Below are 27206 nucleotides of genomic sequence, written 5' to 3' on the forward strand. Positions count from 1 at the left end.
TAGCCATTGTTTTAGCGTAGTTCTGATGGCGACAAATTCTTTTAGTTTACCTTTATCTGAGAATATCTTGGTTTCCCCTTCATCTCTTGTTTTCACTAGTTATAAAATTCTTGGTTGACAATTCTTTTCCTTCAGCATTTAAAAACTCCTGTGCTACTTCCTTCTGGCCTTTATGGTTTGTGACAAAAAATATGGTGTTATTTGAATTTTTTTTTTTCCCCTATAGGGAAGGTGTCATTTCTCTCTTGCTACTTTTAAGGTTTTTTTAGTCTTTAGTTTTTAAAAGTTAGATTGTGATGTTTCTTGGTATGGATTTCTTCAGGTTTATCTTATTTGGGGTTTTCTGAGCTTCTTGGATCTTCAGTTTTATATCTCTTAGATTGGGAGATTTTCAGCTGTTACTTGTTCGTGTACTTTTTTTTTTTTTTTTTTTAGTACTTCCCTCTTTCTCCTTTCCCTCTAGAACTCCAGTGACAAAAATGTTAATTCTTTTGTTCTAGCCCCACAGATCCCTGAAGGTTTGTTCATTTTTTTTTTCAGTCTGTTTTATCTTTGTTTTCAGATTGGGTATTTCCTGTTGTTGTATTTTCAAGTTTACTGATTCTTTCCTCTATTCTGCTGTTGAATCATTCATTGTATCTTTTAGTTTAAAATTTTCTATTTTGTTCTTTTTTTTAATATATCCTCTTTCTTTGCTGAGACTTTATCTTCATTGAGTCTTTTTATTTTGTCATCTATTTCAAGCATGTTTACAAGTGCTTATGATGGCAACTCTAAAACCTTTGTCAGTTATTTCTATCATCTCAGTGGTTGTCTTTTTTCATTCTACTTTGAGATTCTTCTGATTCTTGGTATGACAGATTATTTTTGTTTGAAACCTGAAGTTTGGGGGATTATGCTAAGAGATACTGTGTCTTATTTAAGCCTTCTGTTTTAGCTGGCTTTCTATGACACTGCTCTGGCACAGGAAGAAGGGAAGGGTGTTTCATTACTACCAGGCAGTGAAATCCAGTCTCCCCACGTGGTCTCCACTGACACTTGTGGTGGTGGTGGTGGTGGTGGTACTGGGGCAGGAGGGAGGGGAGCTTTGGCAGGAATGAAAGTGCTGGCTCCTACTTGTCTTTTGTGACACCACCTGGGTTGGGTGGGGTGGAGCGACTCATCACTGCCTGACCAGGCGGAAGCCTCGGTTCCCCACTTAGACTTTGCTGGTGTAGATGGGGTTGGAGCCCCAGTTGGTAGGTTTTTTCATTTATTTTTTATTTATTTATTTTTTTGTGGTAGTAATTGGCCAGAATAAAGCAGTGATTGCCCAAAAGTCTTTTGTCTTGCTGGGCTGCCCCTCTCCTGGGCCTTTTGCTAGAGAGCAGACTTCACTGGGACTTCTTTTGTGGCTCCTCTTAGCATTTCTGAGTCGCTGACTTCTCCAGTACCCAGTCTGGGTGTGTGAGGTAAAGGGAAACCCAGGGAACTCATCACTGCACCATTCCTTGAGTCCCAAGGTCCTTAGCTGGTCTTCTCTCCACCTTTCAGAGTTGTCTTAACGTTTATTTTATGTATAATGTCCAGGATTTTTAGTAGTACATAGTAGGGGAAACAAGGAAAAGTACATGCGAAAGAGTTCCCGGACCCAATTCCAACAAGCAGTTCTCGGATGCCAGCAGTATGTGCGAGAATTCAGCTCAATTCTGATACTATCTACCCAGAGATAGAATGGAGTTCCACAGGTAAAGGGCTCAGTTCCACAAGACTGCCCTCTGCTTCAGATGCCAGTCGCAAACACAGGTTGTTACCGGTGCTTCTGACCATCTGACTCTAAGTCAGAAGTTCCCATGACCTCCTCTTCAGGCTCAATTAATTTGCTAGAATGGATCACAGAACTCAGGAAAAAACCGTTTACTTACTAGATTACTGGTTTATTATGAATGGATATTAAAGGATACGGAACAACAGCCAGATGAAGAGCTACGTAGGACAGAGCATGGGGAAACAGTGTGGCGCTTCCATGCTCTCTGAGCGCCACTCTCCCCAATCTCCACATGTTCACCAGCCCAGAAGCTCTCCGAACCCTCTCCATTTGGGTTTTTATGGAGGCTTCATTACATAGGCGTGATTGATTAAATCATTGGCTGTTGGTGATTGATTTAAATTCCAGCCCCTCTCCTCTCCCTAGAGTTTGGGGAGAGGGATGGGGGTTGAGAGTAAAAGATCTAACCCTCTAATCACATGGTTGGTTCCCCTCGGCAACCAGCCTCCACCCTTGGGTGGGACCCAAAAGTCACGTTCTCTGAAGCATTTTTCAGGAACTAAGGACAAGAGACAATTATCCCATTGCTCTTAACCTAAGCTCAGGAATTCCAAGGGTTTTGGGAGCTGTGAGCCAGGAACTATGAATGAAGACCAAATATATATGACAAATATATCTGCATTTGGTCGTCTGAATGACCAAATATATGTTTCTCCTATAAATCACAGTATCACAGTATATTTACTCCTATGTTTAGCCTATTTTTTGTATTCATGTTTACTCCGTCTTCCTGGAGCTGAAATTCCTATGTCCTTTTGACGTGTCCATCTTTTTTTTTATTTTTTAAATTTTTTTTAGCACTTCGAAAATTTTTGACATAACAAAATAGTCCAGGTTTATCTTGCATGTCCCTACTCCAACTGTGGGATTAGGTATTTCTCCAGAAAGCCCTGGTTCTATTTATTGCCCACATAGGATTTTGAAATGGGTGAGAGCCATCGGTCTGCTTTCCAACAAATCCATTAAACACATGATAATGAAAGTGGATCTCAAGCCAAATTCTACCACATGTATAAATGAACTTATTAACTTATTAACTCAATTCTCATTCTCAAGGAAGCTCAAAATAAACTATCTTGCAGGCTTTAGAAGTCTCAGCTCTGCTTTTATAGGTGTTCTGTACACTGCTTGTATGGCAGGTCTCTACAGGAAAACCCCAGTTTTCCATAGTCAGGGTACTATGGAAAATAATACTTCCCATCAGCTTCAAGCACACGGAAACTTCCAGAGTTCATATTGGCTCAGGACCAAGGAGGGGTTTTAACCTAGGGCATCACCCCTATCGATAGAGTACAGAACACATTGGATTATCTCAAAAATTCATGGAAGGGCAGTGAGTGTCTCTAAAATATGTTGAGCTAATCTGTATATCTTGAATGTCTTTAATTTCACTAGGGATAGCCTATTTTTTATATTCATCATTGCTAGTCAACAGGCCACTATTTTAATCAAGAATAAGCAAAGCACCCATTGTTGATAGAGACAATGATTACAGAAGCCCTTGTAGTGGCTCCCTCTGGAGAATGGGCTTTCTTAAGGGAAAGCCAGCTGACCACCAGCGGACAATGCAACCTTAATGAGAATGCTCGCAGTACCAGGGTGAAAGCTTGACCTAACATTGATACAGAATAGCCCACTGAACGTGCTTAATACTTTAAAGTAAATTAGATAACATAGCAGCACTGTGCTTCAGCATCACAAGCACTCAACGAATTTCAGTAGAATTGAATTAAATGAATACTTAGGAAATCTGTAATTAGGAGCCCTTTTAGGTATCACCGGAGGGACACTATTCTTAGCAAATGTCATTGAGCAATGACTACTTGCCCAATGCCAGAGAAAGCCTTGATACAGAGAAGGAGAGTGCTGTCAGACCCTATGCTCTGGGACGGCAGGAATGGGCACCCTGGTCACCAGCTTGTCTCCTGTGCTGGCACCTGGGAGGCTGACCCTTAACACTGCTTGACTGGAGGCTGAATATGGAGGGAAGGGAGCCCTGAGGGCTACTACTCCCAAGACAAAGAGTTGGTAGATGCAGGAGAAATGGAATTAGATAGCTTCCCCAGCAAGTGCTGAAGGTCTGTAAAGCAGCTCAGAGAAAGAGGAGATAAAGGGCTAAGATGGCCCTTACCTGACCTACCTGTGATAGTAGCCTCAGGTCCCTCTTCTTATTACCACTGCGTGTGTCTGTGAGTGACTGTCTCTCCTGCAATCTGTCTTTGTCAGACTGTAACTCTGTGTCTACCTGCCTGCTTTCCCTTCCTTCCCTCCTTCTTTTCTCCCTCCTTGTTTCCTGTATCCCTCTGTCTCTCTCATTTCGTCTTTCTGAATCTGTTTCTCTCTATCCCTAGTTCTCTCCATCTCAGTTTCTGTCTCTCTGTATTTATCCCGTTTCTTCATCTCTGCCTTTCTCTGTGTCTCTGTCTCACTGGCTGTCTCTGAATTGCCTTTCCGTCTCTTTCTCTGATGTTTCTGTCTCCGTCTCTCTGTGTATATCTCCATGTGTCTTTCTCTTTTTCACTTTCTTCTCTGCCCTCTCTCCGTCTTCCTGGTTACTCGGCTGTCCTCTTCCTCATTCCCACCCGTGTCGCTCCACTGAGATACATATACTTGCATATACCGTTATCCATCTTGATTATACATATACCACTATAGATTTATAAATACATGATACTTCCCCCCCATGGTATAGAAGCACACATTATGTTCCCATGCCATCAGAAGGTCAGACAGTTCTCCATCTCCGAGGTGTGTCTCAAGGCGCAAACATCCCCTGTGCAGAAAGTGACCTTCAGTCTCCAGCAGGTGCTCCAGAGCTATGCGTGAGGGGTGGGGGGGGGGGCCTGCCCAGCTGCACAGCTGGTTGATATCAACGTGCCACTCCGTGGGATCTCCAGGGGCTGTTCCGTGGAGAGTCTGGGGTCACGGTTTAGGATGAATTCTCTTGGAGCATCCCCGATTCTCAACCAGCTGCTCCCAGCCTGTGTGGGTTCGTGCTTGCAAGGGTGGCCGTGGCCTGCCTGCCCTGGTGATGGAGGAGCACGGGTGGCATCGCCGGCTGCACAGTGGGACAGAAGTCCACGGTCCCCACAGGCTCCTCAGCTGCAGCGAGACTGTTGCATACTTGGCAGAGAGTTTGTGGGTGAGATGATGAGTCTTGTAAGGGTTATTAGGTAGAGGCGAGTGAAGAGGCAGATAACCGTGACTACTTCCATCAATGCCCTCTCGTGTGGGAGGCCCCCTCCCAGGGGCCTTCCACGTGTGCTGCTTATTTACTCCTGCCAACAGCCCTACCCTGTAGATTAAACAACTGACGTGTAGAGAATTTTTTAAATTTGCCCTAAGTCACATATTTAATAAGCCACTGATCTGGGACTCAATGAGCCAGCCCATATTCTTCCCGTTACACCAGTGATTCGCAAACTCTTTTTTTTTTCTCTTAACAAACAGAAGCCTTTAGTTTTGAATGGCGCCTCAGGTGGCATTTCAGTATGAAAAGAGCGGGGCGCTGTGCTGCTCTCACTGAAGAGGAACAGAGGCCTGGGCCCAGCACTCTGCCGCCAGCAGCCATCCCTGCCAGCTGCACAAGCCCTTCCACAGGGAACAGGGCAAGAGCTCAGCTCTGCCTGGGAGGAGCGGATGGGAGCGTGGGTGCCTGGGTCGGTGAGAGTGAAGGTTAGCAGGGTGACTGTGGGTGATAGCACATGGTGCACACACGTTGGGTTGAAAGCTAAGCGAAGTAGATGCTTACCTCCCCCGGCTGCCAGTTGCCTGCTTGAAATTGCCTCCGACAGAGCGAATTCTAAGGGAGAAGGGCAAACAATCGTAACGTTTGTATCGCGGCTTGCAAATGAAAAATATGACTGCCCGGGTTCAGAGTAGCTGGGTGAGTTAGTGTCATGGTTGGTAAGTGGAGGAGTGTGGCCACTCTTTTCTGTGGCCTTTCTACAGTGGCATGTGACAGAGGCAGGGAGGGAGGCAGGAAGTCAGCCCACTTAGGAATCTGTCATGGGCTTGTCTTCTCTAAAGTGATGGGACCCTCAGGATATTTGTATCCAGCTCACAAGGATCCTGGCTAACGGTCCCACACAAACAAATCACACAAGTACTACAGAAGTGGCAACGATTCAGTTCAGCTTTCATAATTGTCAAGCCCAAATAAACTTACAGGTGTCCTGATCTAACCAAAAATAACAAAGAACCAAATAAAACAAGCAACAACTCCCACGCCCCTCAGCGGTTCGCCTGCATGTTCAGATCTCAGCAGCCTGCTGCCCTGGTGTTCATAGCGTCACCCCATCTCTTGGCGTATGTCCACAGAGACCCAGCACCAGGCTTGTCTGCTTTGCATTTTTAGTGCAGAATCTCATGTCTTCCCTGAAGTCATTTTATTTCGAGGTACAAATGAAGTGTCCCTCACTGTGTGCCCTCCTCTCCAGCGCTCAGAGTGTGCGAGTTCCACGCAGGTTCACACACTCCACTTCCACCTAGGACATCAGAGCCCCAGTCGGGTGGTGTTCCAAGTCCGGGAGTGGTTTGGAGCCGGTGGTATGGGTGGCGTCCGGGTTTCCTGCTGCCGCTACCAGAGTGACAAGAGTTAGCAGGGAAACAGCATCAGAGGGCAGAATACTGAGGTGATGATCGAGGGGCAGCGGTGCCGGGAGGGATGGCCGCGTCGGCCACGCTTCAGCCAGTGTCCTTGAGGAGCCGCTGCTCTCTACGCTCACTCCCAGTCGCGTTCCCCTTTATTATGGTCGAGCGCAGCCCCAGCCAAACCCTCCACTTAATTGCTTAGCATTGCTTTAATTTTGCTTACTGCTCTAGTTTTTCAATTGTTCCTTCAAATTTCCAAAGTGGTAATATTCAAAGCAGCACTCAAACTTTGCCAGTTAGTTGGTAAATATCCTTAGGATACACTACAGTCTGTGTGTGTAGTTAATACATGTTTCATATTGAAATTATTCGGTATAAAATGAGAGTTAAAAAAAATTATAAAGTCTTGTTGACTTCTCATATTAAATTCCTGAAAATAAATATCAAGGTAGAGTCTACAGAACTCTATAGTTTAAGAAGATTGTCTTAAAAATACACATTTGAAAACTCCTACCCTCTACCTTATTACATTCAGGTCAGGCCTTGCAGAAGTTATTCATGGAGGGTTTTGGGGAGGGGTGAATAAAAGGTTATGTAGATGTGATTAACTTGGTATTAATGCAAAAAAAAAACCCTCTAATCTAGGAGTCTTGACTACTTTAAAATGAGCTAATAGCCATTGGGGTGAATTTATGTAGCAAATTGCTGTCTGCTGTATTCAAATTATTCCCTGAGCTCTGACTGATTCAGAAAGCACCAAATATCATGGAGACACACAATTATCATGCTTAATTAATGTTTGCAACCAAAAAGAGTAAGGTTGGAATCTTTAATATCATTGTGGATATTGAAGAACTGAAATTGACTGATTATTATCTTGAGATTAATATATTTTCCCCAAGCCATACCCTGGGGTCAAAAGACAGAGTATTAAAACTATTTGAAAAATTCACTGCAATAATTGCTTTAGGGGCTAATTTTTTTTAATGTCTTGCTTCCTTACGCCTGTACTACTGATTGTTATAGGCTGCACACTTCACCCATTAAGTGGTAATTCAGAGTGACAACTACATTGAAATGAAGCAAGTTAGTTAATCACCGTGAAACTGTTCCTGAACTACTCGGTCCAAGTACTCCCTAATCACAGGAGGCTTCTGACGTAGAAGGGAGATTTTCCTGTACGAAGCCGTATATATTTTTATGGGACATAGAGAACAGCGGAGGGCTGAAGTTTGGCTGGAATTGTCACCAGAACGATTCAGAATTTTTCTCAGAACAGTAACCAGGGCACCGGTTGTGCAGAGCCCTGGGGGATGCACTGCAGGGGTGTGGGGAAAGCTGCTGTCTGATCCAGCCCTGCAGCCTTGAAATACTGAGACGCGGGGAGTCAGTCTGGTTCGGGCTATGGTGCTGGTGGTCTGACTTAGTTTTCCTCAAAGCAGGACTTTGGGCGAAAAGGAGCTCGATCAATAACACGTGCCCAGTCTTCTTTGCCCATTTTCATTGGCCCATGGGTCAGCCTGCAGAAGCTGCTTTAGTCTTTGTTTTTCTTTATGGTCAGGCAGGCTACACCCCTGAGTAGCCATGGGCTCTGTCCCCACTTCCAGGGGAGGCTGAGTTGGGACTAGTGACCTCCTCTGGGCTCGTGAGTGAGTGTGCCTTTTGGAAGAGACACAGCAGCCAGATGGGGGGCTTGGGTGCCCCTCTCTGACCTGCTGCAGCCACTGCCTGGCTTGCAGGCTCACTGATACTCTGTGTATCATCTGTGGCAAAGTTCTTACCCCTGCGAGATCCCCGTGCTTCTAGTGGGGTATCTGTGGACCAGTGAAAGTGCTTTCAGGGCCACACTGCTTCGATCACTCGGGCATTGGGAAGTAGATGTTTCAATGGCACAGATTTTGCCTTTACAGCTTTTTCAGCCACGTTTCCAGAAAACTGCCATAGTTATGTTTCTCCTTATCTTTCTTTCTCATTAATGTAGGGCTAAAGATGAAACTAAAGTGTTCCATTTGTCAGACTGGCTCTAGGAGGAAGGAAAACCCCTCAAATTCCAAATCTCCCTCACATTCCCTTTTGCGAGAAAGCCATTCAGTGGCTCCAGGGAAAAGATGACGAGCTAGATAGTTTCCCGGGTGTCTGTAAACTTACAACTTGATGCTTGAAGTCGTGACATTGAGATAGGGTATATGAAGATGCCTGTAAGACTCTAGCATTCACTCTTATTGCATAGATAGTTCAGCAAATATTTAGTTTGTGCTGGCACTGCCAGGTAAGCACTTGGAATATAAATATGACCTTAGGAAACTCAGCATCATAGGGGAAGAGACAAGTAAACATATAATTCACCATACATCACAGCAGAAGCAAAAATAGGAAAGAGAAGGCAGAAAGGATGGAGTGGTCAGCCCTGCTCCCTCAGTCAGGCAGGACTTCACAGGAGGAGGAAGGGTGAATAGGAGCTCGTTAGGGGATGAGGCGGGGTTGGGGACAGGCGTGGGGGGCAGGGGCACAGCCCGTAGGAAGAGTAGTCAGTTTCTGTAAGGTAGCAGGCTTCTCGGAAAAAGTGGAGTGAGTAATGTTTGTTTTCCTTTGGGGATTGGTGCCCTCCCTTGTCGGCTGCAAGGCATGGTCCTACATTATTCATGTGTGGCTAATGCAGAATCATTCACCTACTGATGGCCAAAGCAAGGAAGACGGGAAGGTCACAACCTCCTTGGGGGAGGGAAATGACCCACGCTTGAGAACGCTTAGGGGAAAGGGCTTTTATTTACCATGCACCGCCCCTTCCATTAGAGAGGTCTCTGGTTATAGCATGTTTCTCAACCCCTGTTCCATGAAATGTCACCATAGAAATGGGCAGCTCAGGTCACAAGGGAAAACTGAAGCAGAGACAGACAAAATTCATGACATTGACAGCCAATGAGAAGTTGCTCAGAGCAGAGGCTGGATGTGTGTCTAAGGGTCCTTCTTGCTCCAGAGAAGTCTTCCTAATATTCATGACCAATTTAAGAAACATCTCTTACAATCTGCGTTCTAGGCCAGTGGGGAAGGATAAGGCAGCACAGGACTATTCAGCGGAGGAAAGAAAAGAAAGCAACCTGGGGATGGTTTGTTTGTGTCCATGTGGCTACACCAGGGTGTCAGATAGACAGTAAGTAAAGGATAAAAGTTCAATTAACACACCATTGTAAAGCAATTATACTCCAATAAAGATGTTAAAAAAAAAAAAGTTCAATTAAAAGTTAGAAATTTTATTAAGTATTTGTATTTAAAGCATATACTGTAGAACAAACTAAATCTACTCCAAAAAATGAGTAAATAAATAAACAAAACCAACTGGGAAGTTGATTTTAAAATTAATTATTCACATCTCCTCACGCCCAGCCTTTTCCCTGTCATTTCCCAAACACCCAGGCCATGGAACCTTCACTTCATATTTGCCATGCCATCTTCCTTTTCTCTTTTCCCTCTCCTTTCTGCCTACCCCTGGTTCTGTTACCCTAAGCCACAAGGACCTTCTTACTTCTAGTATTTCTTCTAATATTCAGTTGATTTTTTCCATAGCTTCCTGAATGGAACACATGCTAAAAAATAGAAAGTCTTTACCCAGCATATTGTAATTTCTGTGCTTGTGGTTTAACATGCTCAAATATACTGTTATATCACTAGTTAGCTCCAGAATTCTAAGACTTAACTAATTCAAACATATGGTACTCAAAGAAGATTTTGAGGCAGATGTCTTGGCGTTAAGGCCAGATCCACTGCTTGTGTGACTGTGTGATTGTGTCTGAGCTGCAGTTTGTATCATCTATAAAATGGGAATAATAAATATCTATTTTAAAAGGTGGTTGTTTTGGATTAGAGGAGAATATTATATGAAAGTTGGATGGTTATTAATTATTTGGTTCGAAGTGGCATACTCCCATTTGACATCTTTTTTGAATTGAAATATAATTGATGTTCAACATTATACTAGTTTCAGGTGTACAAAATAACGATTCAATATTTTTAATATTGTGAAAAGACCGCAATAAGTCTAGCTTACATCCTTCACCATACATAGTTACAAAATTTTTTTTCTTGTGATGAGCACTTTTTAAAAAAATTTATTTATTTATTTATTTATTTATGGCTGTGTTGGGTCTTCGTTTCTGTGTGAGGGCTTTCTCTAGTTGCGGCAAGCGGGGGCCACTCTTCATCGCGGTGCGCGGGCCTCTCACTCTCGTGGCCTCTCTTGTTGCGGAGCACAGGCTCCAGACGCGCAGGCTCAGTAGTTGTGGCACACGGGCTTAGTTGCTCCGCGGCATGTGGGATCTTCCGAGACCAGGGCTCGAACCCATGTCCCCTGCATTGGCAGGCAGATTCTCAACCACTGCTCCACCAGGGAAGCCCTGATGAGCACTTTTAAGATCTACTCTCCTACCAACTTTCAAATGTGCAGTATGGTATTAACTATATATAGGCACCATGCTGTACATTGTCTCCCCATGACTTACCTATTTTATAACTGGAAGTTTGAACTTTTTGACTACCTTCACCCATTTTGTGCCCCTTCCCCTGCCCCTCCCTGCAACCACCAATTTGTTCTCTGTATCTATGAGCTTTTTTTTTCTTTTTTAGAGTCCACATATAAATGAGATCATACAGTATTTGTTTATCTGTCTTTCTCTGTCTGACTTATTTAGCTTAGTGTAATGCTCTCAAGTCCCATTCATATTGTTGCAAATATCAGAATTTCCTTCTTTCTCATGGCTGAATAATATTCACATGTATATATCACATTTTCTTTATCCACTTATCTATTGATGAATATGAGGTTGTTTCCATATCTTGGCTATTGTAAATAATGCTGCAATGAATATGGGGGTGCATATGTCTTTCCTAGTTAGTGTTTTCATTTTCTTTGGATAAATACTCAGAAGTAGAATTGCTGGATCATATGGTAGTTCTATTTTTAATTTTTTGAGGAATCACCATACTGTTCTCCATGGTGGTTGAACCAATTTACATTCCCACCGACAGTGCGCATGGGTTCCCTTTTCTCCACATCCTCACCAACCCTTGTTGTTTCTTATCTTTTTGATAATAGCCATTTTAGCAGGTATATCTCATTGTGGCTTTGATATGCATTTCCCTGATGATTAGTGATGTTGAGCACCTTTTCATGTACCTATTGGCCATCTGTATATCTTCTTTGGAAAAATGTCTAATCAGATCCTCTGCCCAATTTTTAATCTGATTGTTTGAGGGTTTTGCTATTGGATTCTATGAGTTCTTCATATATTTTGGGTATTAACCCTTTATTAGATATATGATTTGCAGATATTTTCTCCTGTTCAGTAGGTTGCTTTTTCATTTTGTTGATGGTTTCCTTTGCTGTGCAGAAATTTTTCAGTTTGATATAGTCCCACTTGTTTACTTTTACTTTGGTTGCCTTTACTTTTGGTGTCAGAATCCAAAAACTTATCTCCAAGACTAATGTCCCGGAACTTATTACCACCTATGTTTTCTTCTAGGAGTTTTATGGTTTCAGGTCTTACCCTCAAATCTTTAATCCACTTGGATTTTTTTTTTTAATCTTTATGTATGGTGTAAGATAGGGGTCCAGTTTCATTCTTTTGCATCTGGTTTTCTCAACACCATTTATTGAAGAGACCATCCTTTCCCCGTTGTATATTCTTGGTTCTTTTTTTGTAAATTAATTGACCATATATGCATGGGTTTATTTCTGGGCTCTCTATTCTGTTCCATTGATCTACATGTCTGTGACACATCTTTGATATATATTTTTATTACTCAGATGTTAATTTTATTTTTAGGATTATATAAGCATGCAATCCATTTTAAAGCAATAATTAATTTTTTCAAATTATATTTCTGCCGTATCAGAAAAAATGATTTGATTTGTGACAGTTCCTTAAAGCTTAAGGTTTGATGATTTCAAGGGAGATGCTTAAAACATATTTTGTTACCACCTTTAAAACTTATCTCAAGCTTCACTCAATCTGTGGTTGATCTAGTCCATACTAGTGGTGTCAGATAATACCTGCTCATGGATGAGTCAGCCTTAGTATATCCGGCTTGAATCTGTTCTGTTCTCTGAGGTCTCCACCTTGTCCAGCTGGCCTGGATCACTGTAATGACCTTGACAGGTCTTCCCACACCCATGCTTACAGTTACTCTTCCATTCTCTGAATTGCAGCTAGAGCAACTTTTCTTTTTTTTTAATTTATTTTCTTGAAGTATAGTTGATTTACAGTGTTGTGTTAATTTCTGCTGTATAGCAAAGTGAGTCAATTATATATATATATATATATATACATACACATATACACCTTCTTTTTCGTTTTCTTTTCCATTATGGTTTATCACAGGATATTGAATATAGTTCCCTCTGCTATACAGTAGGAGCTTGCTGTTTATCCCTTCTATATATTATAGTTAGAGCAACTTTTCTTGACATACACCAATACTTGATCCCTTTTTGAGAGATGCCATTTATTCTTAGCCTCTAAGCAGTAAGAATCCTAATATTAAACAAAAAACCTCCCAGATGCTTCCTTAATACCCAGTCAGTAGTTACTGTCTCAACTCTTTGCTTCTGCTTGCCTGCCTTTTTTCCCTCTTTAAGAGCTGGAAGGCCTGGCATGGCACCTGGCTCTGTACTCAAACCTATATTTGCCATATTTATGTTCCTTTCATCTCTTCTTTTCAAGGCACCTGCTCTTGGTGTCTATCCCCAGTGTGCCCGATTTTCTCTCAGGTCTGCTTTCTTTAGATGAGTGAATGATTGTACCAGTGCTTTTAATGCTAGGCTCCTTATATCCTTTTTGAAAATGCAGTATGAATGAACTTAAGAACTCAATATAGTGATTGTGGTAAGCATATGAACAAAAATACAGATGTTGGTTATGAAACACAAATAGATTTAGCTATAGCTAGGTCAAACTGAGGCACTGAAAATATTTTGTCTTTATATTCTTCCTTTTCTGTTAATGTATGGGAAAAGAAAAGTAGATTTCCTGCTTTTTCAATTTGCAAGTGATTTTTCAATTTGAAGTGAAATAGTATAAAAAGGAACATTCTGCAGCTTTAGAATTTGGCTTGTCATTAAAAATAATAGGAGAGTCATCACTCTAATCTCTAGCCAATTAAGGGTTTGAGTGACTTATAAATTTATGATTTTTAAAATGTAAAGCCTCATAAAGAACACATTTTTCAAGAATGTCACAGTCATCATATTTAGGTTTCTTATAGTTTAATTTCTGGTATCCTGGTGGTATCCTGGTTTGGGTTTTACCTTGTTACTAAGTATTGACCAAAGGGACAAGAAAATAACCTAGTAATTGAGTCTAGCCTGGTGGGTGACCTCTTTCTAAAACTGTAAAAATAGGTCATCCCCCAATACATTTTCTCAAATACCGTAAGGATCACTCTCCTAGTGTATTACTGATATATTTTGTCTGAGCTTTGACGAAATGAAAGTCTTTAGATCATATAGTAGGTACGAGATAAGTCTGTAAACTATATTTGGAAAGTTTTTAATATTGAAAAGAAGACAAAACATTTAAACCAAAATTGCACAATATTAGGGCACGGGGAATGTGGAAAGTGGATTGTAAACACATTGTCGTAAGTGCTTGACTTGGCATTCCTGAGTCAGCCATCCCCCGTTCACCTACATCGGTCAGTGAGATCTCCTGGGTTCCATTTTTCACATTCTCTAATTTGCTTTTTTAAAATCTGGCAGTGCTTTTCAATTTTTCTATCAGTTCCTGCATGTATTCCAGAAGAAGTAGGAAGATGCATTAGCCCAGCCAGCATTGACCTGAAGAAAAACTACTAGAAATTACTTTGACACTTAGAACTGGCAGCCTAAGAATTAGAATTTGAAATTTGCTGGTCAAACATTCCTTGGGCTATGTCTTCCTAAAATTGCCATCCAAGTTGATAGTTATCCAGTTGCTAGAAGGATAGTATTACGGCCTTTTTGATGAGTTTGAGAAGTTCTGCAAATGTGGTTCACGGGGTAGTTGATGACGGAGCAGCCACGTTGGCCTCTCCTTATTGATTAAACACAAAACCAATCAGTGTGAGCCTGAACCTCTTGGCCATGTAAACAGACCAGCAGAATTGAGGTGCAGGATAGTCAAAGCTGAACTTGCAGGCCAGATTTTAAAGGCATGAAAGCACCAAAACAAACGCTAAGAATATGCAAGACATAAAAGCAAGTATTTGAACTCCAGGGTGTTAACAAGGCCTAATTGTACTTGTTTTTTATTGGCCATTGTAAGAGAAGGGATATAGCCCTGTGACAAATGCAGCCCTGTCTTCTCTAGGCCAACCTAATATTTAATATTTGATTCATTTTTCAACCTGGAAAAATATCCTCATATGCATTCCTTGTAAGTTGAAAATTCTATCACAGAACTATCCATACATCCAAAATAAGTTAATTTTTCACAAAACAGAATTTCTCCTTCAAATTCTAAACCTCTTTTAATCATTTTATGTGAAACTTTAAAATGTATTTTACCATTTCCTTTACAGATCCTTAAATCAGGGCTTCTTAACATGACTTAAGCTTTTTTGATGACTCAGGCCATGCTTCCTATAGTGTTTGGTAACTGGAGGCCTTGAAGAGGTTGAAGAATGTTTGGAGTAGGGGTACTGGAGGAAGTGGGTAGAAGTCTAGGGAATGGTGAGTGGGCTGTTCAAAATCAAGATTTTAGAGGTGATGCTGTTGTTGAGGATGACAAGGTCCAGGGCAGGAATTCCTAACCTGATGGCCTATGAGAATCATCTGGGGAACTTAAAAACATATGCAGTGCCTGGGCTCGACCGCAGTGTTGTCAGGGACCCAGCCTTTGACTTCACTATCACTAACAAGTGACCCTCTTCATCATGGCCTCAGGTAGAGCTCCAGCTTTTTTTCTTTTTCTTTTTTTTTTCATACACACATTATCTTTTTATTTTCTAATTTTTTAAAATTAGAGTTGATTTACAATGTTGTGTTAGTTTCAGGTGTACAGCAGAGTGATTCAGTTTTACATATACATATATATATACATATATATTCTTTTTCAGATTCTTTTCCCTTATAGTTATAACAAACTATTGAGTAGAGTTCCCTGTGCTATACAGTAGGTCCTTGTTGTTTATCTATTTTATATATAGTAGTGTGTATATGTTAATCTTATCCTCCTAATTTATCCCCCGCCTTCCCCCTTGGTAACCAGAAGTTTGTTTTCTATGTCTGCGGGTCTATTTCTGTTTTGTAAATAAGTTCATTTGTATCTTTTCTTTTTCAGATTACACGTATCAGTGATATCATATGGTATTTGTCTTTCTCTGTTTGACTTACTTCACTTAGTATTAAAATCTCTAAGTCCATCCATGTTGCTACAAGTGGCATTATTTCATTCTTTTTTATGGTTGAGTAGTATTCCATTGTGTTTATATACCACATCCTCTTTATCCATTCATCTATTGATGGATATTTAGGTTGCTTCCATGTCTTGGCTATTGTAAATAGTGCTGCTGTGAACATAGGGGTGCATGTATGTTTTCAAATTATGGTTTTCTCCAGATATATGCCCAGGAGTGGGATTGCAGGATCATATGGTAACTCTGCTTTTATTTTTTTAGAGCTCCAGCTTTCAAATGGACATTCTAAGCAGAAGGGTAGTAGAAACAAAGAAGGGGAAAAGGGCTGATCAGCCGTCTCTTAAGACCTGTTCCTGGAAGCTGCCACATGATGCTTCTGCTTACATTCATTGTGCAGAACTTGATAACGTGGCCGTCCTAATTGTCAGGGATATTGGGAAATTTATGCCCAGCTGAACATTCTCTTCCTATGGAAGAAAGGAAGAGTGGCTATTTCCAAACGGGCTAGGTTCTCTGCCCTAGAAAAGTAGTAGGTTACACAGTCTAATGATGTGATCTTCACACGAGCTGACAATTTTGAAGTTTGGCTATCTGCTCCCATCTCAGGTTCTCAGGTCCATGGGTGTAAAAGGAAAAACAGCCTCCAGTTGAGAGGGATCTGTTTCAGTGAGTGATTTCTTCTGGGGACAACCAAATTTCAATAAGGGCAAGAATGGAAAGTACAGAGGAGTTAAAGAAATAGGGGGATTTCCTGATGGTGACATTATTTCACTACCTACCATCCTCCTATGTCTTCCTTTTCTCCTTAACCAGCATGTGTTTTGTTATTATAATAAACACTCCTTTGCAAATCCCTGCAACTTCCTGGTACCTCTCTCCCTGTGGAATACTCCTGGGAACCCCCCAACTCCCCACCTTCTCCTCACAAAATGGATAAGTACAGAACTCAAGTGTGCATTCGGTATGGCAGTCGTGTGACATTTCCTGTGAATGGGCCATGTTCCCTTCTGAGAAGGGCCTTTCTTCTTCCTCCTTCTAGCTCCCCCTCCACTTACACTCCCTTCAACAGTCGACCTCACTTGATATTTCAGTGAAAAAGCAATGATGCAATCCAGCAAGTGTTCCTTTACTACCTGCTTCTGAACCCACATTCTGCCTTCCTCCCACTTACAGTGGAACCTCCCTGCTTCTACGAAAGGCTACCCTCTCTACTTGGTACACTCAAGCCCCTTCCTTCTTGCTTTTCCAAGTACTTTTCTCCTGCAAGGATAGCTTCTCTACTGGATCGTTCTCATCAATGCACACACATGTTAAAAAACACGCCAATAATCTCTGACCCCACCTCCCTGTCCAAATAGTGTCCCATTTCCTGGCTCTTCTTCACAGCAAAACCTATGGAACCCATTTTGTGCACGTCTGCCGCCTGCAGTTCCTCAAGCTCATCCAGTTCTTCAACCTTCTCCAATCCGGCTGCCATCCGCACTCTACTGAAATTGCTATTTTTTAAGTGTCCATTTTGTTTCCAAATATAACTGCACATCTCTGTCCTCATCTTAACTTGACCTCTAAAGCAGCATTCGACATAACTTGACCACCCCTTTCTCCCTGAATCACATCTCCTCTTGTAGTATTTGTGACGCCACCCTCCCACCTGTTTTCTTGCTCTCTCTCTGACCCCTGCTTGTGAGTTTTCTGTGGTGGTTCTCTTCTACTCAGCCTCTGAATGTGGAAGTGTCCTGGGCCTCTGTCCCAAGCCTTCTTCCTTATCTCTAGGTTCATAAGCCCTCACGTCCTCTCCCTCGAGCTCAAGACCCACGTCCAAATGCTTGCTTGGCATTTCCACTTGGGTGTTTTTTAGGCATCTCAACCTCCACGTGTCTAAACAGAACTCTTAACTTTACCACCACATACCTGATATCCCTTTGCAGCCCCCTCCATCTCAGTAAATGTCATCACCATTCACTGAATGGCTGAAGTTAAAAGCTTAGGTTAAATCCTGACTCTCCCTTTCTCTCCTCCCCGCTCCACATCTCATTCATCAGCAAGTCCTGCTAGTTCCACCCTCAGGATCCATCCCACATTCATGTATTTCATGTAATCCCATCACCATTGCTTTCATACTAGTCCAAGCCCCCATTATCTCCTGAACTATTGTAGTAGCCTCCCTGCTCCCACTTTTCCCTGTTGTAATGCATTCTCTAAGTGTGGCCCAGGCTGATCTTTAGAGACATAAATACTGTAATTCAATGTTTTCCCTTTGCACTGGAATAAAATCCTAGCTCCTTACCGTGGCTCAGGGCCCTGCATGACCTGATGCCTGCCCACCTCTCTGGCCTCATTTCATGCCACTCCCATGAGAGGCGCCCTGATGTGTCTTCGCCTTAGGGCCGTTGCAGTTATCTTCATGTTCTCCAAACAACTTTTCAGGGTTGGTCACTTTCTCATCATTCAGGTCACAAGTGTCACCTCCCCAGAGAAGGCTTCCCTGAGTACCTTATTTAAAGAGGTTTCCTCCCAGTCTCTCCCTCTGTGTTTACTTGTTTAATGTCTAGCTTACGCTACTGGAACTTATACTCCATGAGGGCAGGGACCAAGTCTAGATCGTTCGCATCTGTATTCCCAGGGTTTAGAATAGTTATTAACCTCTAGTAGAAACTAATCAACTATTTATTGAATACCAGAATGAAAAAAGCCTGGAATGTAGTTCATTTTTTTTAATCATATCGCTTCCATCACTCTCTTATTTAAATTATGACTGCCACCAAGAGTGGTAACTGCCTGATTACTATTTCTAAGGGCAGTGTCACACTAGACTACTATTTCTAATCCATGAAGAGCTAGGAAAACCAGTTAGTTAATCTTGTTAATAACCGCATGTGAAGGACAGAAGAACTTAGAAGTAAAGCACAGCATTAGTGAGGGGCATTATTCTTGTTTATTTTCCAGTGCCTAAATTTTTGTGTGTGTTGTTGTTGCATAAAGATGTACAGAAGCTGTCTTGTCAAGATTTTTATCAATCTTGTCTTACAGGAAATACAAGAGAAGGAGAGAAGTTAGATGTACTTTGGGCCATAATGACTGGTTGTCAAAGTGTGGGACAGGAGTGGTCTGAAAGACAGAGAAGGGACAACTAAGGGGAGTCTCCATGTGAGTTTTCGAGAAGGGGCTTTCTTAAACCTGTCTTTGCTGAGCCTAGGAAGGGGGCTGTGGAGGGGAGAGATGAGCATTCTCTTGGTTCTCTGAGGTCACGTCTGAGACACAGGTTGACTTTTACCTTTATAACCAGAGATCACAATAGTACATCACTAGGCAGGGCTTTAGATAATGACATTTTAAGCAGAGGATGATTACTTTCTCTTTGAGTTTATAAGTTTTCCTAAAATAGAAGGTAATAGTGCTCAAGGGATTATTTTTTATTGTGGTAAAATATGCATAACGTAAAATGTATCATTTTAAAGTATCCGGTACAGGGGCATTGAGTACATTTGCATCTTTGTGCAACCATCACCACTGTCCATCTCTACAGCTTGGTCACTATCCCGAACTGAAACTCTATTCTCATTAACCAGTAACTCCTCACTCTCACAGCCCCTGGTAACCACTATGCTACTTTCTGTGTCTGTGGATGTGACTACTCCAGGTAAAGGAAAAACACTCCTCTGGTTTCTCCTCTACCGGCAACTACTTCCCTTCAGACACTTCTGCCGCCAAATGTGGGTGGGTGGGAGTGTGTGTGTGTGTGTGGAGGGGGGGAGGTTCCCACATCAAGCCGTTCTGCCACACCAGCTGGGTGTCCCTGCAGTTCAGTTCAGTTCTGACACCATCTCCCTGGAGTTAGCGTCAGATCCCACAGGTTAGGGTTCAGTCCCACAGGACCGCCCCTGCCACCCCCTTCAGACACCAATCACACATTCAGGCTGCTTCCCGTGCTTCTGATCAACTGACTATAAATCAGAGGGTCCTACGGCCTCCTCCTTCAGTTAGATTAATTTGCTAGGGCAGCTCACAGAACTCAAGAAAACATTTTACTTACTAGATCACTGGTTTATTATACAAAAATATAACTCAGGAATAGCCAGATGGAAGAGATGCACAGGGCAAGGTATGGAAGGATGGAAGGGACACAGAGCTTCCATGCCCTCTCTGAGCTGACCACCCTCCCAGCACCTGCACATGTTCACTAATCCAGAAGCTCTCCAAACCCCTTCCCTTTGAATTTTTATGGCGGCCTCATTACGAAGGCATGATTTATTAACCCACTGGCCGTAGCCAGTTGATTCAACCTCCAGTCACTCTCCTCTACCCGGAGGCCTAGAGGGTAGGGCTGAAATCCCAGCCCTCTATTCACACGGTTGGTTCCCCTGACCAACCAGCCCCCATCTGAGGGGCTTTCCAAAAGTCACCTCATTAAACATAAGCTCAGTGTGGTTGCAAGGGGCTTGTTATAAATAACAAAAGACACCCATTTTACCTTTATTGCTCTGAAGCTTTTCCAGGACCTGGGAAAAAATCTAAATATTATAAAAAAAAAAGATATCCCTGTGGTTCTTACATAGGAAATTATGAGGATTTCAGGAGCTGTGTTGCAGGAACAATGGATAAAAACCAAATATATGTTGCTTATTGTAGATTACAATATCACACTCATAATTGGAATCATACAATATTTTCCCTTTTTGTCTGCTATTTCACTTAGCGTAAGGTCAATGTTCATTCATGTTGTAGCTTTCCAGAATTTCATTCCTTTTTAAGGCTGTATAATATTCCATTAGATGTATATACCACATTTTGTTTATCCATTCATCAATGAATGGACATTTGGGTTCCTTACACCTTTTGGGTATTGTGACTAATGCTGCTATGAACCTTAGTGTACAAAATCTGTGAATCCCTGCTTTCAGTTCTTTTGTGTATATACTCTGAAGTGGAATCACTGGATCATAGGGTAATTGTATGTTCCATTTTTCAAGGAAAGTACTCAAGAGATTTTAAACCCATTAATTTATTGGAGAAAAGGACCGTTCATTTTTTGCCTCATATATGTTGTGTAAAATGTTAGGTGTCAGAGAAATGGAAATTAATGGGATACGGCTCCTCCTGTCTAGAAACACAGGGACTTAGGATGAAAGACGTGACCAACAGATGAGTAAGTAATTAGCTATTACATACTGTGCTCAGTGCTGGAACAAGATGTGTATAGACTATTGTGGGAGCACTTTATAATAATGATTTCTGGGGTTCCTGAAGACAGAAGCTCCTTGGGTGTTGTCCTGGATGGATGTTCTACTGAATTCCGGTTAATAGTGGTAATGCAGTGGAGAAGTTCCAATATTCAAGTTTTTGTTGTTCATTTGATTTTTTAATAGCTAACTCCATCCATCCATCTTTTCTGTGACCTAAATGTCTGCCTTTTGTTTTTTTCTTTCTCTAGTGGTTTTTAATTGCCAACAGATCTTACAAAGTGAGTGCAGCAAGCTCTTTTTTCTTCAGTGGTGTGTTTGTGGGAGTTATCTCTTTTGGTCAGCTCTCAGATCGGTTCGGAAGGAAAAAAGTCTATCTCACAGGTAATCTCTTAATGTTCATGGACTGAATAAGAGGAGTTATTTCCCTAAGGTTCCCAGGGAAATAATAAGGGGACCATTTCCTTAAGGTTCTCAGGGAATTGCCATGTGGACCCAGAACTGATTTTTATTTCACTGGTAAGAGGCTGAGTTGATTCTGGCCAAGCATTTTAAAGTGACCAGCATACCCGAGGAAGGCCAGATATTTGCACTGTAAGCTTTTCATGGTGGTGAATTCTACAATCCCTGGATTCTAATTCATGCCATGTTTCTAAGGAGAACAAAGATTGAGGCAGTCTACTAGATCCATTTCCTTATATCTTGTGTGCTGATTCATTTCAGATGAGCTCTTTAGGACTCACCACAGTCCTCTTGACAAGCTGAGTACGAGCTAAGATTTTTCAGTTTCCAGCATTATTGTTAATAATTGAAAACTGCGCATGACAGAAATCAACTTGTAACAAAGAAAACCTCAGTTTTTCTTGATAGTCTATAAGAGAAACTATTTTAAAAAAATAACATAGCTCAGAAAATTTAAATTCACAAAGATTTATCTTTACAAACTAATGAATATAATACACTATGTTCATCAAATGCTGTTTTGCCTCTGAATTATTGAATAGTGTTCTTCTCTTTCTAGGTTTTGCTCTTGACATCTTATTTGCTATCGCAAATGGGTTTTCCCCCTCGTATGAGTTCTTTGCAATAACTCGCTTCCTGGTGGGCGTGATGAATGGAGGGATGTCGCTGGTGGCCTTTGTCCTGCTGAACGAATGTGTGGGCACCGCCTACTGGGCACTCGCAGGTACTGCTTCAATCCATGCAGACATGGAGATGGGGAACTGCTCCAGACAACTTGATAGGAACCAGTTCAACCATCGAGTCTAAAAATGCACTCAGACTTGAGGTGCTCTATCCAACTATTAGATTTGCTCTCCTGAGTTTGTTCTACATGACCTTGAACGAGTCATTAGTCATTTTATTTGTATTCCTCTCTAGATAGTCTCCCATGGGGCCTGCCTCACAGATGGTGACCTTGCCCCTATCCTCACGGATTGCCTAAGGGCGTTCGTTAACTGCTTTTTACCGGGAAAGTGAAAAATAGTGCAGAGGAAATACTAGAAACTCCTTTCTCAGTGCCTTCGTATTGTATTGTATTAAATCCTTGTCTCATAGGCCTTTCTGATTTTTACTGGTCTCTTCAAGTTAGTAGTACTCTTGTATTTCTTTAATGATGTTTAAGTTCCAAAATAGAGGCCATATTCTGTATTATTTTTAACTATCCCATCATCTTCTTAAGAACTACACTATAGTCAAATGAATGATTTTAAAAGCTTCCTTGACTTAAAATAATGTCTTAGGAGAACAACTGCACTAAGACTCTACTTTGTGGACTGTAGGTTTGCAGTGAGAACTTTGTTTCGCTTTCCATTCATTTGACAGTTACTGAGTGCTATTGATGATCTTGTACTAATATGGGAACAAGTTGACTGTGGGACTGTAGAAACTTGCCTGCATGAGGATGTGGATGAGAGCGTGCCAGCTACCATTTGCTGAGCATCTGTCATGTGCCAGGTACCATGCTAGGCATCTGACTCATATCTGTAATATTCCCAGAGCCTACAAGCTAAGAATTTCTACCTTCATTTTACAGATGAGGACACTTCACCTCTGAAAGGAGGGGTGATATGCCCATTTTCACACAGCTCATGACTGACAGGGCTAGGATGACGCCAGGCTCATGTTGTCCCACTGTTCCCTGAGCACTCCCCTCTTAGATCTTCAGTGGGTCACCTTATATGAATACTGGTCTGCTTAGCCTATTTTTTTCTCACTTGGTGGTGTTTTCGAAGTTGGTGAGGGCTAACGTATTGAGCTGGAAGACAAAAGCTAAATAAAATAAATTTTGCTCTATTTGTATGTCGACCAAACTGCTGTCCAAGCTGAAGGACACAGAGGGTTGGACAAATTAGAATTAAGGTGGGGAGCAAGAGACACCTGCTCCATCCTAGCAGGACAGACTTCCTGCCTGTCACTTACACGTGGTGCTTTTTTATGACTCATTTTATCTATAGCAGCTTTCAAAGCCTTTAGAGATGGGCTTCTTTTTTCCCTAGCCCAGCTCCTAAGTCAGGATCAGTGAGAAAATGTCCTCTGAGTCTTCAGTTTGCATTGAGACTTTTAAGGTCACTTTTTCAAGTAGTGGGTTCAGACTTGCTGGGACTTCCCAAGAAATGAGTAATGATGGTGATCACGACCACTCACATTTTCCAGGGAAGACACAAAGGCATCCTCTCCTGGGGTTTTGGTTTTCCTGAGTCTAAAATCTTGCTCAGGGACTTCCCTGGTGGTGCAATGGTTAAGAATCTGCCTGCCATTGCAGGGGACACGGGTTCAATCCCTGGTCCAGGAAGATCCCACATGCCACAGAGCAACTAAGCCTGTGCGCCACAACTACTGAGCCTGTGCTCTAGAGCCTGCGAGCCACAACTACTGAGACTGCATGCCACAACTACTGAAGCCCGCGCGCCTAGAGCCCGTGCTCTGCAACAAGAGAAGCCACCGCAATGAGACGCCCGCGCAACCCAACGAAGAGCAGCCCCGCTCACTGCAAGTAGAGAAAGCCCGCAGGCAGCAACAAAGACGCAGTGCAGCCAAAAATAAATAAATAAATAAATAAATTTATTTTTAAAAAATAAATAAATAATTAATTAAAAAATTAAAAAAATTAAATCTTGCTCATGTAGAGCATCATGAGTACATATTTTTCATATACCCAGCACATTCCTCTATTAAAATATTCACATTTGACTCTAGTTGTTCCATGAAGAAGATGCTCTCTTACAAAACACATATACTACCCCCACCCTACCCAATTCTCTAGGACTATTCCTGTCCTGTTGCATATTTTGGGCAAAAAGAAAGACCTCCTGGTCTCTTGCTTCCTTGCCATTCGGCCTAAAGACAGTGAAAAGATTGCTCTTAAAACGCATTTACCTTCCATTCTTGTCCTTGAAGCTGAGTTAAGATGAGGCTATTAAAATTTCTATAGCAAAGGGAAAAGGGAGAAAGGAAAAAAACCTGCAACAGTGGTATCAGATGGTTGCCAAATTCAATGTGAAATTCAGAAGGAGCTTGAGAGAGTTCCCTGAAGGCCAGTGCACTTGACCTGCACCAGGACAGAAGTAAGATTCTGATGCCCCTGGAACTCTTTTGTGAGGAGCTTCCTTCGTCCCTCTCCCATGAGCCGAGTCTTCCCCAGAATTTTGTCCTTGGCCTTTCTTTCTAAGCTGTTTTCTCTCCAGCACAATTTTATACACTCCTATGGCTTCAGATACGCTCATGAACTGCAAGAAACTGGGAAAAAAACCTAAAAGGTTAGCAATAGGGGATTAGTTGGAAGTAGCCTAATTGTTTAGCAGTTAAAAAAGATTTTGAAAAATTGTGCTTGATTACAAAATATTTGCAGTATGTGTAAAATACTATGTAAAGTACATATAAAAAAATATAAGTACAAACTGAAAACATCCATTTTTTGACCAATTTGCAGTGTATTGTTTAACAAGAATGAAGATAATTGATTGAAAATTATTGAGAGTGGAAAAAATAAAATACTAAAGCTATGAAAAATGTCACATTAATATATTTATTATTTATTTTTCTTATATAAATATAACAAAAGGAATTGATGTTCATTGTAAAAAAAAAATCAAGAACATATAGAAGTGAAATATAAATAATACATATAGTCCTACCCACGTAAAGACCACCACTGTAAACATATTGCTGTGTATCCTAGAGCTTCTCCTTTGCATATCTGTTCTACAACATTCATTTATTAAAAAGACCCTGCCATGTACCAGACACTGCCTTTATAGACACTTGTGATAAAAGAGTGAACGTGGCAGGCCAGGGTGGGGGAAGGTCCTTGCTCTTATGGAGCTTATGTTTTAATCAGGAGAGACATAACCAATATGAGGTAATTTCAGAAAATTTTAAGTGCAATGAAGAAAATTAAACAGGGTAGTAGACTAGGCAGTAAGTGCAGGGGACAGATAGTTAGAGAAAACCGAGATGTAGGTGTTTGATCAAAGCTGTGAATGATGAGGGAGGCCTGGGCATCTGAGATTCTGAGAGAACATTCCAGTCAGATGGAATGGCAAGGACCAAGGCCCTGAGGTAGGAATGAGCTTCTCTGAGGATGTGAAAAGAGGCAGTGTGGAGAGGCAGGGGGAGGTTGGGATGAGATCAGGTTGGAGGGGCAGAATGATATAGGGCCCATGATAGGCCAAATGAGGAATTTTGGTGTTTTTTTCACTCACAGTGCAGTGAGTAGCCAGTGAGTGAATTAAAGAGAGGAACAATGGGATCTTGTATACAGAAAGATTACTCTGGTAGGCGTGTGAAGAATGGATTATAGAGGAACAAGAGTAGAAATTGAGGGGTCATTCAGGAGGCTGGTGCGGTTGGCCCCATGCAACCCAGAGGCAGCTTAGACCAGGTGGGAGTAGTGGAGGAGGAGGAAAGAGGGTGCATTTGAGCTGGATTTGGTGGGAACGTGACCTGTTAAAGAACCAGCAGAAAAGGCAAGAGCAAGAGGAATCAAGGGGACTTCGTGGCTTGTGCTTGAAAACTGGAGGGATCATTGGAGACATTTACAAAAACGAAGTCATCACTATACACTATTTTCTAACCTGCTGAAATTTGGCTTTTACTAGTGCGAACTGAGTGGGAGTAGCAGACATGAAATTAATTTAAAATAAGCAGAAAAGAAATCTGAAAAATAGGCATAAATACCCAAAGGCCCATAAACAGTTATACAACCACCTATGGTTCTCCAGAATTACAATGTGCAAAAGTGGTGATTTGAAGTGTTCTTTTTTTTTCTAATTAAATTTTTTAACTAAATGACCTAGAGCCTTACCACACCTGTATCTCCTCACCTTATCCCTGTTGTCATTTCGGGACATACATGTGCAGCTTCTTGCTGGATATTAGATACAAATGTCTACTGGCGCCTCAAATTAAACATATTGCTTTCTTTTACCTAAAATCTCCATCCTCTTCTGGGACCTCTCTCTATAGGAACGTCATCATTTTATTTAAAGCCATTAAACTAGAACCTTTGAATCATTTCCTCCTATCCATTATATCCAGTTGATACCAAGTCTTTCTGAGACAGAGTTTCAACTGTGATGAGCTTAGGTATAAAGGGAAATCATTTGGTTAACACAACCAAACCACAGGAGAGACAGGCCCTCGCGATACCTGGAACCCGGAAGTCAGATGCATCTCATTTCTGTTTCCCATCATCTCTGAGAAGCTTCCTCTGCTTCAGTCAGGGATGGGGTCCAGCAGCTCTCAGGTTTCACCACCACGTCCAGTATTTAAAATCCTTGGTAGGAGCTCTGATGGTCCCAGCAAGAGGCCCATGACTGGCAGCCCTGACTTGAACCACAGGGGTAAAGTATGGGGAGGTCATCTCTCTGAAAAAGGGAAAGCGTTCTTGGAATTAGAAAGGAGTACTAGGTAGACAGTATTTTATAATTATTGATAGAGGAGGCTAGGTAGAGGAGGCTTCCAGATGGCTTTTTGGGGGAGGTTAATAGATATAAGGGGCTATACCCATTTTAACAGTAGGACGATATAACGTCCTCACATTTGTACCACATGCATTGTTTCATTTGAAACCAACAACTACCCTTTGGAGTAGATATTATTATTTCTCTTTCCTTGATAAGGAAACTGAGGCTCAGAGACATTTAGTGATTTGCCTAAAGTCACACAGCAGCATGTGGCAGAACTGGGGTCTGAACTTGGTCCTCTGAAGTGGTCCCATCCTGTGGTCTCTTGTCTTT

The 27206-nt window shown here is 41.8% G+C and overlaps 1 protein-coding gene across 9 annotated transcripts in view; it reads left to right on the forward strand.

Annotated features, from left to right (window-relative positions):
* SLC22A15 (solute carrier family 22 member 15) overlaps positions 1-27206 on the forward strand; it is a 120705-nt gene that overhangs the window by 18125 nt on the left and 75374 nt on the right. For all 9 annotated transcript variants that reach the window (XR_005020067.1, XR_005020070.1, XR_005020071.1 and 6 more), the window contains exons 3-4: positions 21219-21351; positions 21989-22153. Coding sequence is in view for 2 of the 9 variants with exons in the window: in XM_036853694.1 (XP_036709589.1) it covers positions 21219-21351; positions 21989-22153 (298 nt within the window). In the remaining 7 variants the exon portion in view is untranslated. The remainder of the gene's footprint in view (positions 1-21218; positions 21352-21988; positions 22154-27206) is intronic.

Source organism: Balaenoptera musculus, chromosome 1 (genome assembly GCF_009873245.2).
Source record: "Balaenoptera musculus isolate JJ_BM4_2016_0621 chromosome 1, mBalMus1.pri.v3, whole genome shotgun sequence".
NCBI classification, from domain to species: domain Eukaryota; kingdom Metazoa; phylum Chordata; class Mammalia; order Artiodactyla; family Balaenopteridae; genus Balaenoptera; species Balaenoptera musculus.